General features: G+C 41.4%; 4 protein-coding genes across 13 annotated transcripts in view; all 4 read right to left on the bottom strand.

Moving 5' to 3' along the window:
- Positions 1 to 341: 341 nt before the first annotated feature.
- LOC126927851 (uncharacterized) lies at positions 342 to 2504 on the bottom strand. Its single transcript, XM_050743839.1, has one exon. The coding sequence runs from the start codon at positions 2502 to 2504 to the stop codon at positions 342 to 344; it is 2163 nt and encodes a 720-aa protein (XP_050599796.1).
- Positions 2505 to 2531: 27 nt separating this feature from the next.
- On the bottom strand, positions 2532 to 4186 carry LOC126927837 (uncharacterized). Its single transcript, XM_050743838.1, has 2 exons — positions 2694 to 4186; positions 2532 to 2607 (listed from the first exon to the last, which is right to left on the bottom strand). Exons 1-2 carry the CDS (start codon positions 4184 to 4186, stop codon positions 2532 to 2534), a joined length of 1569 nt encoding a protein of 522 aa, XP_050599795.1.
- A 4215-nt stretch (positions 4187 to 8401) lies between these two features.
- On the bottom strand, positions 8402 to 12456 carry LOC126913792 (omega-amidase NIT2-like). 3 transcript variants are annotated; one of them, XM_050717057.1, is made up of 6 exons: positions 12377 to 12456; positions 12143 to 12289; positions 11387 to 11571; positions 10777 to 10945; positions 10264 to 10497; positions 8402 to 8896 (listed from the first exon to the last, which is right to left on the bottom strand). In XM_050717057.1, the coding sequence occupies exons 1-6, from the start codon at positions 12420 to 12422 to the stop codon at positions 8865 to 8867; spliced, it is 813 nt and encodes a 270-aa protein (XP_050573014.1). In that variant the 5' UTR covers positions 12423 to 12456; the 3' UTR covers positions 8402 to 8864. The 3 variants fall into 3 exon arrangements, with proteins under 3 accessions (XP_050573014.1, XP_050573013.1, XP_050573012.1); XM_050717056.1 differs by lacking the exon at positions 8402 to 8896 and adding an exon at positions 9789 to 10112 and having other exon boundaries at positions 10224 to 10497; XM_050717055.1 differs by lacking the exon at positions 8402 to 8896 and adding an exon at positions 9789 to 10112.
- Positions 12457 to 12541: 85 nt separating this feature from the next.
- Positions 12542 to 13915, bottom strand: part of LOC126913793 (G-patch domain and KOW motifs-containing protein homolog 1-like) — a 60363-nt gene continuing 58989 nt past the window's right edge. For 6 of the 8 annotated variants that reach the window (XM_050717060.1, XM_050717058.1, XM_050717062.1 and 3 more), the window contains 3 exons: positions 13748 to 13851; positions 13326 to 13633; positions 12550 to 13104 (listed from right to left, as the gene is read on the bottom strand). In XM_050717060.1, the coding sequence (XP_050573017.1) occupies positions 12575 to 13104; positions 13326 to 13593 (798 nt within the window). In that variant the 5' untranslated portion in view covers positions 13594 to 13633; positions 13748 to 13851 and the 3' untranslated portion in view covers positions 12550 to 12574. Of the gene's footprint in view, positions 13105 to 13325; positions 13634 to 13747; positions 13852 to 13915 lie in introns of all 8 variants that reach the window. The other 2 variants (XM_050717063.1, XM_050717065.1) reach the window with 1 other exon arrangement.

The following is a 13915-nucleotide window of genomic DNA, read 5'->3' as shown; positions in this document are numbered from 1 at the left end:
ATGACTCGTGGGAAAACCCAGATGTTTCTAATCTCTAAATGCCTGATTTTCCCTGTCATATAATTAACAATTTTTCCCGTCATAACTACCAGCTTACTCCGTAATATTTAAGAACGTTCAATAAACCTAAGGACCTTTTAAGTACCCGCTATAAACCGAAAATGCTTGCAGGATTCAAGGTTTCTGCAAGCTAATGAGAATCGGTTTATGGTGGGCCTTAGTTTTATTGAGGGTTCTCTAATGACGTTTGGGTCTGGACGGTCAGACATCGCGGACCTTTTCACGCGACGTAACATCCTCCCCCCGTTGAGAGGATTCCGATCAAAAGTCCATGGATGGTATCAGGGGGAACTTTCGTCTGCGTTCTCCGCTGTTCGTGGTTGTCCGGGTTCCCTCGATTCGGGTTGACAGGGTAGTGGAATCAATCGTTTGACGCCGCGATCCAGGATGCTCGTCGCTGTCTTCACCGTGGCTGTCCGTATAATTCCGTCGGCTCCTGGGTGGACCTTAATGACGCGGCCCAAGGGCCAATGCATAGGTGGAACGTTGTCTTCTCGGAGAATTACGATTGTGCCCTCACGAATGCCATGTTTGCCCTTGTACCATTTGCTACGGCTGGTTAATTCGTTGAGATATTCTCGGTGCCATCGACTCCAAAATTCCTGCTTAAGCTGATGGATACGTTGCCAGTTAGATAAGTGGCTTGGTTGGATTGTCCTAAGATCTCGTTCCCGAATGTTGGTAAATGTGTCGCCTATCAAAAAATGTCCGGGAGTGAGGACTGGGAGATCGTTAGGATCTGTTGAGATGGGAGTAAGTGGTCGGGAATTCAACATCGCTTCGATCTCAATAACCAGAGTATTGAGATGCTCGAAGGTCAAGAGTTCCGTGCCAACGGCGCGAAGAAGATGCCGTTTAAATGATTTCACCGCGGTTTCCCATAAACCGCCAAAATGTGGTGAATTCGGAGGGTTGAATAACCACTGTATCTGCCGATCGGTGAGGAAGGTCTGCACCCTTTCTTGATGGTCGTCGGATTGTAATAGGAGGTGAAGTTCTTTCAACTCCCTGTTTGCTCCGACGAAGTTAGTTCCGTTGTCCGAAAGGATGGTCGCACAATGTCCTCTCCGAGAGATAAACCGGCGGAGCGCGGCAAGGAATGCGTCGGTTGTCATATCGCTCACTAATTCGATATGAACGGCTTTGGTAGCCAGGCATATGAATATGGCGACGTACACCTTTACCCTTCGGCGATTACGATCCCTTCTCTCCTTGACATAGAATGGGCCGCAATAATCAACCCCGATGTTCGTAAAGGGCCGCGACTCGGTAATCCGTGACTCCGGCAGGTCTCCCATCAGATATTCTACTGATGGTGGATTGGCTCGGCAACAACGGACGCACTTCTTGATGGTGCGCCATACTTGGCTTCGGCCGTCGACAGGCCAATAACGTTGTCTAATAGCGTATAGTGTGGCCTGGGTTCCGGAATGATGGTTGCGTCGATGCTCCTGGTCGATGATGAGCTCAGTCACTGATGATTTTGGTAGAATGATCGGATGCCTTTGGTGGAAGGGCATCTGTGAGTTAGTGAGTCGTCCTCCGACTCGTATTATCCCTTCATTGTCGAGGAAAGGATTTAGGCGTTGGAGTTTCCCTTCCACGGACGTGGTCCGATCTTTTTGTAGTGAGCGAATCTCCTTCGAAAAATGGATGTTTTGTAGGAGTCTAAGCAATCTATTTTCTGCCGAAATGAGCTCATCTACTGTTAGAGATACTGCCCGGCTTTGTTTGTGTCTCCATCGAAAGCAGCGAGCGACGACTCTGGTTAGTTTTGACCATGACGAGTATTTTTCTAATATCGTATGGTCGACTGGGTTCGCTGCCAGGCAGGGTGACCTCTTTTGCTCAGGGATTTCGCCCGACGTAGTTGGGTTCCATGTTGGCCAATGCTCTTCATTTTGCTGGAGCCATTCTGGTCCATTTTTCCAAATGGACGGGCGCAGGAACTCCTTGGGCGTCTGACCTCGTGAGATGAGGTCCGCTGGGTTGTCGGCGGTGGGTACATGGCGCCAATCGGAGAGGTTAGTCTTAAGTTGGATCTCGGCTACTCGGTTCGCCACAAATGTTTTTAACATATGCGGCGAGGATTTGATCCACTGGAGCACGATGGTGGAATCAGTCCAGTATACGATCCGAGAGATCTCGATCGTCAGGGCCTTCTGGATTGATGCGATCAGGGTAGCCAGACGGAGTGCTCCGCTCAGTTCGAGTCGTGGGATCGTCTGTGTTTTGAGCGGAGCGACCTTTGACTTCGCGGTGAGTAGATGGGATTGGATGGAGCCGTCGGAACTAATGGTGCGGAGATAGACGCAGGCTCCGTAAGCCTTCTCGCTGGCATCGCAAAACCCGTGGAGTTCCATCCTAATCGCTGCTGGTATTACGCTTTTCGTGGAAACCGGATGTTGTTTATCAACGCTAATTGGGTGTAGTACCGGCTCCATTCCGTATGCAAATCCGCGGGGAGTGATTCATCCCAGTTGATTTTTAATGACCAGATATGTTGCAAAATAATCTTTGCTCGAATTATCACTGGAGCTAGCAATCCTAATGGATCATAAATTCTGGCGATCACCGAACTTATTGATCGCTTTGTAACGCGTGGGAGATCAGCAAGGGTATCGACTGAATACAGGATTGAATCAACTTGGGACTCCCAAAAAACCCCGAGGGTTTTTAGGGTCTGAGACTCACCTAATTGTAGCTTCCGGCATTTGTCTTGTTCGGATAGCCCCTTCAGTACGTCCGAATCGTTGGACGCCCATCCTCTAATATTGAAGCCGCCTGATTGCAGAAGGTCGGTGAGCTCCTTCCGAATCGACAGTAACTCTTCCTTCGTATCAGCTCCGGTGAGGGCGTCGTCTACGTAGAAGTCTCGCTTTAATACCAGTGATGCTCGCGGGAATTGGTGTCCCTCGTCGTCTGCCAATTGTTTGAGACACCGTATGGCCAAGTATGGAGCGGCTGACAACCCAAACGTTACGGTGTTAAGTTGATAGGAGTCGATCTCACCGTCGGAATTGCGCCACAGAACTTGTTGATATTTCCTATCTTCTGGGCGTATCAATATCTGGCGATACATTTTTTCAATATCGCCAGTTAGAACATACTGGTGAGACCGGAATCTAAGTAGGATGTCGAATAGATCCTCCTGCAACTTTGGTCCGGTGAGCAAAGTATCGTTTAGCGATACTCCAGTGTTGCTTGCCGCTGATCCATCGAACACAACCCGGAGTTTAGTGGTGTCGCTTGATTCCTTGATCACGCCGTGATGTGGCACATAATACTCGTGATTAGCGAGGTGACCAGGGTCGATCTTCGTCGCGTGACCCAAGTCTATGTACTCTTGGATCACATTACTGTACGCGATTTCGTATGAGTTATCGCGTTGGAATCGGCGGTGGAGTGATGCGAGTCGTCTCATCGCTAGTGCCTTGGTTGATCCAAGGGATGGGAGCTGGCTGTTAAATGGAAGGGCGACGATGTATCGTCCTTCGCTGGTGCGTCGGACGTGATCTCGGAAGTGTTCTTCGCATCGTCGCTCTGCCTCTGAGAGATGTTGAATCGGGGGTCCTTCGTCGATTTCCCAAAACCGCGCGAGATCAGCTTGCAGAGCCGTTGTGGAGGAGTGGAATGCATTTGTCGCGATTTGGTAAGTTGGACTCCCCCCGATTACCCAGCCGAATCGGGTTTTCTGTAAACGCAGTTCCGGCTCGTCTGGTCGCGTCAGATTAATCTGTCCGACGCACATCGAAGCAAGTGTCGTACCTGAACTCAGTAAGACATCGATCGGACCTGGCACATGAAATCGTGGATCGGCCAGATTGATATTCTTTGGTATTTCCAATGTCGAGCGATCGATGTGTTGACTTGGGATCAGGGTTGAGATAGCCGGAATGACGAGGAACGTTATTGTACGTTCATAGCTGCAGTCGGTTGACGTGATCGTAGCCGTTATGTATCGCCTTGCCGTCGTCGTTAAAGTATCGAGAACCCCAATTGGGACCGAACACTTCTTTTGTCTTATTCCAAGGGAATTGGCTAGTCTTCTAGTAATGAAGTTCATGCTGGATCCAGTATCGAGCAACGCACGGCAACGAATAGGTTGCCGTTTGTCGGTCAGCATGTTAACTTGTGCTGTAATTACTAGGTCATTGCACAATAATTCGGGATCTGATGGTCGGGTTTGATCGGTCCTTGTTGGGGTTCGGCGTGCCTGGCGTCAATTGTGTGTCTGTCTCGGACTGGTTGATGGACTTGAAGTCCGTGAAGTCCTTGGGTTGTGCTTCCTTGCGGCCTTCCGAGTCTTTGACGGGGATGTCGATGATCTCCTGCTGGAAGGGGAGGAACCTTGATCTGAATTGGAGGAAGTCGACCTTACCTTTTGCCTGTCCCGATGTAGCATTGTATGATGGCGACCTCCACACACCCTACAAGACCCGGCATGACAATCCCGAGTTGTGTGTCCCGCACTCAGGCAGTTCAGACACAGGAGTGCACTTTTGACCTCCTTCAAGCGTTCACTGACGCTTTTGGCTCTGAAGGCGTCGCAATGCCAAATGGAGTGTTGGCCCTTGCAAGAATGGCAGGAATTCTTGACCCGGGATGCGGTGAATGTCTGTCCTCGTGTCTTACGCTGTCGGATTCTTTTGGATTGGTCCGGTGTTTTAATTTGTTTGATATCGGAAGGTGATATGCCTGTGAGCGCTAGATTCTCGAGGTAATCTAGCAAATCGGTGTATTGAGGCACCTCCTTGTTGGTCAAGGTTAGCTCCCATTGTTGCCTGACGTAATCGGGTAGTTTGGAGCTGATGAGATCAAGAATGAGGCTATTCGGATGTACGGTTTGTCCCAAACTGCTTAGTGCGTCGAGGTTCTGTCTTACGACATTGGCCAAGTCTCTTAGGGCCCTTGGAGAACAATGCGTCAGCTTTGGGTAATCAATGATTGCAAATCCATGGCATGACACGATGCGTCGGGGACAATCGTACCTCTGCCTGAGAAGGCTCAGCGCCTTCGGATAGTTCTCCTCATGGAAAACTAGAGAATTCACACAATTCGCGGCTTCCCCTACTAAGGAAGCCCGCAGATAATGAAATTTTTGTAAGGTGGTTAGGTGAGAGTTCATGTCGATAGTCGAGTTGAATGTGTTAAAAAATGCGTTCCAATTTTCGAATTTCCCGTCGAATGCTGGTAGCCGCATTTCTGGTAAATGCATTTTCGCTTCGGGAAAATCGGTGCCCTTGGATGGCGGCGGGATTGAAGATGGCTTTCCTTCCCGGAGATGCTGTATTCTCTCGTCCAGGGAACTGTACTGTTCCGACGCTACGCGTTCCTGAACGATATCCTCGTCCTCGATGTCGTCCAACTCGTCCTGGAGTGATAGGAATCGTTTCCACCCGGTTTGGAGTAGGGCTTAAGATGATCTCAAATAGGCAGGATCTTGCATGCCTGACTGTTCGTATCTATCGATGCGGTCCCTTATAGTCGTTAACGTTCCTTCGAACAATTTATCACGTCGTTTCCTCAAGTTGTTGATCTTAGCTGGGGTCGGCATGATTCGGGATGTGGATCGACTTGAAATCTTCTTAAATTGATTACTCAGTTACGTCGGGACGCTGCCTGGTTGCGTGCCTCGACCAGTGTGTATATCTTTTTGAAGGTGTTGCTCCTGACGTCGCTGACCTTAATGGAGTGATACACTTCCGCTGTTGGATTCAAAGGGAACACGTGGCACTGTGTGTGGACACTTACTTGACACTGGCACGTGATCCGGCTCGAAGGACCATGTATTTTCGAGCTATCGCGGGGAGACGTAATCGCGAGGAAACACGTCAACGGGAGTCGTAAATTCCCGTTACGATCCTAATGATCGACGCCGCGAGTAGATCGATCCCCTGATTTCCGTTAAGATAATAGGGGTGGTTGAATTAATATAACTCCGTGATTGGTAGGGTTATGATTATATTTTTCTCCAACAGCTTCGTTTAATCACACACAATAGTAACGTCGTTGAGTCTGAAGATTGCCTGGATCTTGCTCAGATTCTGACTACCAATCTGAGAGAGGAAGGCTCGTGGTTGACTTGGGTGGCTTGCACTGACGACTGACTCGAACGACTGACTGATTCGTACTACTCGAACGACTAACTCGTACTACTACGAAATGACTGACTCGAACGACTACGAACGACAGACTGTTTCAATGACGATGGAGGTTTTTAACGAAGTAAGCTGATTCGTTGTTCGTACTTTCCGTTATGAATGTGAGGACACAGATCCCCGTTACCATTAGCTAAGACGTTAACGGTTGAAGTTGGGATATGGAAGTATCCTAACGGCATGACTCGTGGGAAAACCCAGATGTTTCTAATCTCTAAATGCCTGATTTTCCCTGTCATATAATTAACAATTTTTCCCGTCATAACTACCAGCTTACTCCGTAATATTTAAGAACGTTCAATAAACCTAAGGACCTTTTAAGTACCCGCTATAAACCGAAAATGCTTGCAGGATTCAAGGTTTCTGCAAGCTAATGAGAATCGGTTTATGGTGGGCCTTAGTTTTATTGAGGGTTCTCTAATGACGTTTGGGTCTGGACGGTCAGACATTAAAGTACGTCGCGCGGACCTTTTCACGCGACGTAACGCCGGACTTTAACCCCGACATCCCGGGCGCCGATCCAGTCGCATGGTGTACCACTGCTGGTCTGATTATGAAGGACCACCCCCTACAAGACCGTTCGCTAGCCACCGCTTTGAGCAGTGCTCTGAAGGGTTCCGCAGCAAATTGGTTTTCGCAGGGAGTGTTCGAAGAAGGCCTCACTTGGCCAGCGTTTACGGAACTTTTTACGACGCGTTTTGGTGGCAAGGATACAGCAACCTCGACACTAATAAAGATACTTAACGAACAACCACAGAAGGGCGAAAACACGGCGGCTTTCGCCGCTCGCGTCCGTTCCCTCATAAAGATGAAGTGGCAACATATAACCTTGCCGGAATTATTCAATGCTATCGCCTTTTATCGAGTGAAGTCAGTCGACCGGCGTATCAAACGAGTGGCACTCGAGAAGGATATCCGGACCGAGGACCAATTTTTAAGCGAAATAAGAGTCTTCGCTCACGAGAAGAGGCCGGCGACAAGCAATACACCAACTAGCCCCGAAACCAAACGACACAAGCTGTCCGACCCCCAGAACAAGTGCCTCTACTGCGGTGCCTTTGGACATAAAATGACGGAGTGCCGCAAGAAGATGCGGGCCGAGAAACGGAAGATACGACGTCCAGAAGGAGGCCGACAAGCTACATCGTCCAAGCCGGTTTGCTTCAAGTGTCAAGCGGAAGGACACATCGCCTCTGACTACCCGCTGCGGAAGGAGAGAGGAGACAGCAACGGCCAGGAACGTCGAGTCGAATCCTGCGTGGTGGAGGCCCCAACCGGTAAATTAAGCCTCCAGGGTGAGTCGGTCCCATTTTGCTTCGATTCTGGGGCCGAATGCTCGTTAATTAAGGAGTCCGTTGCCCCGAAATTTCCCGGCATACGAACGGCCGACGTAGTAGTAATGCGAGGGATAGGGAATGCATGCGTTAAGAGTACGTCGCAGATTTTGTCCACCGTATGCATCAACGGTTTTGCGCTCGAGATAACTTTTCACGTCCTCCCCGATAGCCACTTAAAATACGATATCATGATTGGTCGCGAAATTTTGAGCCAAGGCTTCGACGTACATATTACGCGCGACAGTCTCAATATTTGCAAAACGAAAATAGTTAACGCCTGTAATAGGACCGTCGAAAACGAGATCGATCTCGGTGAAGTAGACACCGAGGTACTTGGTAACGATAAGGGCCGGTTAATTTCCATTCTCGAAAGGTTTAAAAACTCATTCATTACGGGTTTCCCACGTACTCGTGTAACTACGGGCCAGCTAGAGATACGACTAATCGACCCTAACGTCACCGTCCAAAGAAGTCCTTACAGACTTAGCGTAGGACGTAATTTTTACGCTAATTAAAGTGCGTATCCTTGCATTAACACAGATTCTCAGAACACACAACTTCACCCAGCAGATATCGATTACAGTCAGTTGTCACTAACAATGCTTTTATCAACAATTTCTTTACCTGTTGATCCTCTGGAAGTTTTAACTATATATATTCTCTAGGAACAGTAAGATTTTAATGATATAACTTTACTAATGAGATCTTAATGTCATAAACGGTATCGAAACTTCTTAATTAATGTCGTTATCGAAGAAGAGACTCGTAATCTTCTCAAACGAAGAGCACTTGATGTTTACAAGTAGAACTCGATATCTTAGTTTCTTAAAATGTGTTTCTGTGTTTACTTTCTAAATGTAAACTTTATTCAAAACGAGCCGTTCATTCGTTACAGGCCGTTAATAAAATTGCACTTTGCACAAAGGAATTGCCGTTAATAATTTATGATTCTCTGCTCGTCGTACAGGGTATATATCGTAATTATTCACGACGATCGTAACGTTTAAGTCCAATTCGAGCTTAAAATCCCACGTGAGCTATACTACCACAATAGCCTGAATTTCTATTTGTTCGTTTACTGCCTGTTCGTACTCGGAGCATCCGTTGCAAATTACAGCAAAATCTTCTAATGTGTTCCAGAATATGTCTTCATGGAATTTTAATAATTTATTAAATCTATAGATAACAAATGTAAAACTTACTAATTTATAATTAATATAAAGTAAGAGAGCACGAAACTTCCTATTTTATGGACATATTAAATATTTGTAAAAAATTCTGTATCATTAGTATTACTTTAATTACTTTAAAGGATATAATCCCATAAAGCCGTGACCCCTGAAAGAATCGATGTTCACGCGTGACAAATTGGCGTCGTATGAAAATTCAGGTATGAACGTTACTAGAGCTGATACCAGCTAGGGGCACAGGTATATGTTCTGGGTTCATTATATATTTATAAAGGGCTGCCGATTCAACGAGTGGTCCGGGTAAATTTAAATTGTAAATAGACAGAGATTTCAAGTAAAAGCCTGGATAGGAGCGGATATGGTATGAGAGTCTGTGGTGGAAAGAGGAACAGGCTGCTTTTATTTGTAAAGTTTGAATTTCCTCGATATCAAAGGTGTTTAAGCCGCAAGTGTGTTTCATGTTAATCGTTCGTGTTAATTCATTCGAGACCGAGATTTTATTGTAATACGATTCCTGGGTGTCAGTACGATCTGAATGTTTTGTTAGAATGATACTGTGCTTTTCTCTCTCTGGAATATTCTTTTCATATTTTAATTTTAAGTCGATGACAATCTTAAATTTTATGCCTCATGTTTTTAAAATATAAAATTATATACTATGTTATACTATAATATATTATGTACAGTTATATATATTATGCCTACTGATTGATATGAATTTCTTTCGGTCTCGAATGCGTTAAAACGGAGCGCAAAGAAGTCGAAATTACTTATTGTAATTGGTAAAACATCGTGAAAGGCAGACAGATACAAGAAAGAAGTTAAACTATAAATTATATTTGCGACATTATTATGTTTTTGCTTTCTTTAAGCCTTTCATCAAGACAGCCGATCTATAAATATTAATCGACCAATTTCTCTAAGCTTGTAACTTCAAATTAATGTTTATATATATAAAGAGTTACGTATTAATCTATCTAAATATTTAAAAAGATGTTTAATGTTATAAATGATGGATATTAAAGATGATCAAAAGAATGTAGTCTTCGCGTGTTCTTTATCATATCCCTGATCAAAGACATTCCAATATTATTACAATATCCAATTACATATTGATACACAAGATATACAGATTATTATTTATAACATTTTGGTTTTCTTAATTGAGTTATTCATTTAGTACAAATAATAAGTAATTAGTAATAAGTCATAAAAAAAAACGGTATTGTAGTAGAAATATTATAAGAAAACATTTTCTGTTTCAGTGTAGAGTTACTCCTTTTTATAGACAGTGTCGTACAAATCCGTACGTCTTTGAGAAAATGTAGGTATCTGAGCCCTTACTTCCTCAACAACTTTCAAATCTGAGAGAAAAGAAAAACATACGAAGTAATAAGTAATGCTTGCTAATAAATTCAGCAAATACAGAGGGAGCCGGCAAAATCGATGAACCAACGAGACTAAAAGTTAATTATATCATGGATTTCTCGCTTTTAATGTTAAGCTGGAAATTACCGATATCGGTGACCACCATATTTTCCTGAGTTTCCAAATCATAAAGGATTTTCCCCCAGGGATTTGTCAACTGTGTATGTCCCCATGCGACATAACTTGCTGAAGGAACACGAGCCGGTGATATACAGGCGACGTATAATTGATTGTCATTCGCTCTGGAACGCTGAAGTAATGACCAGTGCAGTGGTCCAGTGGTCATATTGAATGCCGCCGGATATATCAGCATTTGGCAACCTAACACAGAGAAACGGGAAATATGAGACCACTGAATTTTAGTTAACTTTGTAGCTGCACAGTCCATATTCCATAATTTATGAATATGCGAGAACAGTCCTCTTGTCGTGCTTCTAATTCTTTTATTTATTTCATTTTCAGCGAATATACTGGTTTTTTAAATTAAGCTCCTTTTTATACAGAGTTACAGATTATATTGATTATATTTTATATAGAATATATTTAAGAAAGATAGTTACTTTCATGCTAGTTAAGTATTGTTCGATTAAGCTACTGTACCTTTATTCCGATAAATGCGTGCCATTTCCTCGAATCTGATATCATAGCAAATGCCAATACCTATTTTGCAGCCCTTCACATCAAACATTGTTAGGGAATTACCAGGACTGAGTGAATCACTCTCTCGGAAAGTAATCTTGTTGGGAATGTCGATGTCGAATAGATGTACCTAATAACATAAAAATATAGTTGCTAACTCTATTGCTATAACTTTTGTAATTTAACATCAATGTTACGAACTTCTAAACTTTAATTGTTTTTTATTTAATAACTGACAGCGTTTTTATCACTTTCTTTTATTAAAAAGTTTTATCATTTAATAATATTTGAGAAGGAATATTTTTTAAGAAAAATAAGTTTTTTCCTATGTGAAAAATTTATATTACAAAACAAATATATTGTACAAAAATTTATATATTATATTACGACAAAAATGTATGTTTCTCGTATCAAAACGTATTTTATAAACCTATAACATATTTTTTAAATTATAGAATTGGTTATAGTACACGTATGTACATATGTATATTCCTAAATTATTCCTAGATAGAGTCACTTTCTCCACCCCAATATTTTCAATTTCAAAGCCACATGGAGGTATATTATTTACCTTCCGGTGTTTTGCTATCAAAGTTCCATCGGGACCCCAAATAGTACAGGTATTGTACAATTTATCGCCCTCTATTTCAGGTATCGTACCACCAACTACATAAATGCTGTTTTCCTTAGCTGCCTTCGATAAAGCAACGCTCGTTTCACCATCAGGAATACTCTCGGCATATTTTGGAAAGTATTCTGCATTGCAATATTTCAATTAATGAAAAATAACTGACCTTTGTTCCAACCATAAATTAGGTTGAAATGTTTGTCAATTTTTTATTTTTTAAATTATTAAAATAACTAAATTTTATATTTCGATTTACTTAAATATATAATTACTTAAATAATAGTACATATAATAAATTGTTTCTACAGGTTCAAGATGAAAAATGAATATTTAGAAATGTTTAATTACAATCATGCTATTTGGGTCAGTACCAGTGACTTGTTACTTAACGACTTTGCTAGTACTTTTTGAAACATAAAGTTAGATTTTAACTAACTTTAATTTTTAACTATTATAGGTGGAATTATAAATACAAAATAATTGATAATACTAGTTTATAAATACCTAATTATTAGTATCTTAAAAAATATATTTATACAAAAATCACGATAATCATAAAAGTGGGGAAATTCTATATTCTCGAGTCAATTCACAATCTTTATGGAAGTATGAACGTTAAGGTAATTTGTCTACTTTTACTTTTTTCTATATAGTTGTTATACATATAATAAATTATTAGAAAAAGAAACAAATTATTACGTATTCCATATGGTGAATTAAAGCATTCAGGAAGAGCGATAATATCAGCATTATGCTCTTTCGCGCTTGAAATGTAGGAAACTGCCCGCTCTACATTTTTGCTTTTTACTTCATTTACTTGAAGTTGTACCAACGCCAAGCGAAATGCTAAAATGTTGGAAAAGTTAAATACATTCGGTTATATATTTCCCATACTTTTTATCTATAAATACTTTATACATAGTGAATACTTACTCGACATCATTCGCACTACTTGTTTAACGATGTTCGTAAGTATCATAATGTTTTTTGAGGTTATGTATGGTATTACTCGATATCAATATTACGTAAGCAATACGCGGGGATTTTTAATAATTATTGATAAAGTTTAGGACATTAACTTTGATGTAATTGTAAACATTATTACATATTATAATTAAATGTAATTTTCAGTTAAGGGTAAGAAAAGAAATATACTTTTGTAAAAATACACTTTATTATAAAATCTGTATAAATAAAATTGTACAATTTATCTTGAAAGTAAAATGACCGAATACGTTCCTGGAAAATATTACTGCCTACTAAATGATCGAGATCTTGATCTTTCTCGTCGTCTCGTTTTTTACTTGATCTTTCAGACGAGCAATCGTACTTCTTACGTTTCTTTGACTTCTTCAATCTTTTTAATTTATAAGAATCATTACTATTAGAGTTACTTCTTTCTCTCCGTCTCTTCTTTTCAGAATCACTATCGCTGTCATCATTAGATTCGGAGCGCCTTTTTCGTCTTTCTGATTTTTTATCCCCCACTTTATCATACTTGTTCTTATTGTGCATCGTACTTCCGATTTTCTTTCTTTTATTACTACTTTTGTCACCATTTTCACCGTCTTCGGGGTCAGGGGACATTGATCTTTTTCTATCCATCTTTTGCTTGAGTCCCTTGGATTCCTTGTCCTTATATTCCTCATACTTTTTTGTATCTGAAATTAACCCCATAAAATACTGAAAGCTAAAACCTCTACATTTATCAAATTTTATATAAAGATAGAAGGGACCTTTAAAAAATTGCATGCAACAACACACTTACAGGTACTCTTGAATTAGTTTTTCTACATGTCTGATTATGTCTTTATATGTGTATGTCAATTCAAATTTATTTTCTTAAAAGTCCCTTAATGAAAAACTAACACTTCATACTAACTTAGAACTTTTGAGTTCTTAGAATATTCTGATTTAGTCACTGGCTGTACCATAAATTCATTTACAGATATTATATTTCCACCAAGAGCTAGGTTTATTATGAGCCTTCCTGCATCATCATCGAATCCTTCTATTTGACCATAATTATTACCTTGTTTTCCAGCTATAATTTTCACAAATGTTCCTTTCTCGATTTTAACTTCTTCCTCTTCTTTTTTGGAATCTGTATTTTTCTTCTGCAATGCTACTTTGTCTGCTCCAAGACCCATACCTTTTGGTCGTAATTCTGGTATGACAGCTGCTACTAATCTGTAATAGTTAGAATAAACGATTGTGAAATAAAAAATGATGTTCTCTGTTTACTTTCCAATAAGTGATGTATTAAACACATATAATTAATTTAATCTAGAATAAAATTCATACTTTTCATTTCAACCAATTCCCTTTCCTGGTTGCCATCCCATTCCCCGTAACATTGCTACACCAAAAGCATCAATAGGAATTTTTTCATAATCTTCTAACGTAGACTGAAGAATAAAAAACAATATTTATAATATGCAAATGTAATACATCTGTGCATTGCACATCAAT

Source organism: Bombus affinis, chromosome 2, assembly GCF_024516045.1.
Source record: "Bombus affinis isolate iyBomAffi1 chromosome 2, iyBomAffi1.2, whole genome shotgun sequence".
Taxonomy (NCBI): Eukaryota; Metazoa; Arthropoda; class Insecta; order Hymenoptera; family Apidae; genus Bombus; species Bombus affinis.
Note: the sequence above shows the minus strand (reverse complement) of the source record. Positions and strands in the feature narration are given on the sequence as shown.

Excerpts from the sequence above, each read along its gene's own strand:
- LOC126927851 (XM_050743839.1), bottom strand. The coding sequence starts at position 2,504 with ATGGAGCCGGTACTACACCCAATTAGCGTTGATAAACAACATCCGGTT.
- LOC126927837 (XM_050743838.1), bottom strand. The coding sequence starts at position 4,186 with ATGCTGACCGACAAACGGCAACCTATTCGTTGCCGTGCGTTGCTCGAT. Across the intron at positions 2,608-2,693 it reads TCCCAAGTTGATTCAATCCT|GATTGCTAGCTCCAGTGATA; the intron begins GTATTCAGTCGA and ends ATGATCCATTAG.
- LOC126913792 (XM_050717055.1), bottom strand. The coding sequence starts at position 12,422 with ATGATACTTACGAACATCGTTAAACAAGTAGTGCGAATGATGTCGA. Across the intron at positions 11,572-12,142 it reads TAATTCACCATATGGAATAC|AATACTTTCCAAAATATGCC; the intron begins GTAATAATTTGT and ends ATTGCAATGCAG. Across the intron at positions 10,498-10,776 it reads ACGCATTTATCGGAATAAAG|GTTGCCAAATGCTGATATAT; the intron begins GTACAGTAGCTT and ends TCTCTGTGTTAG.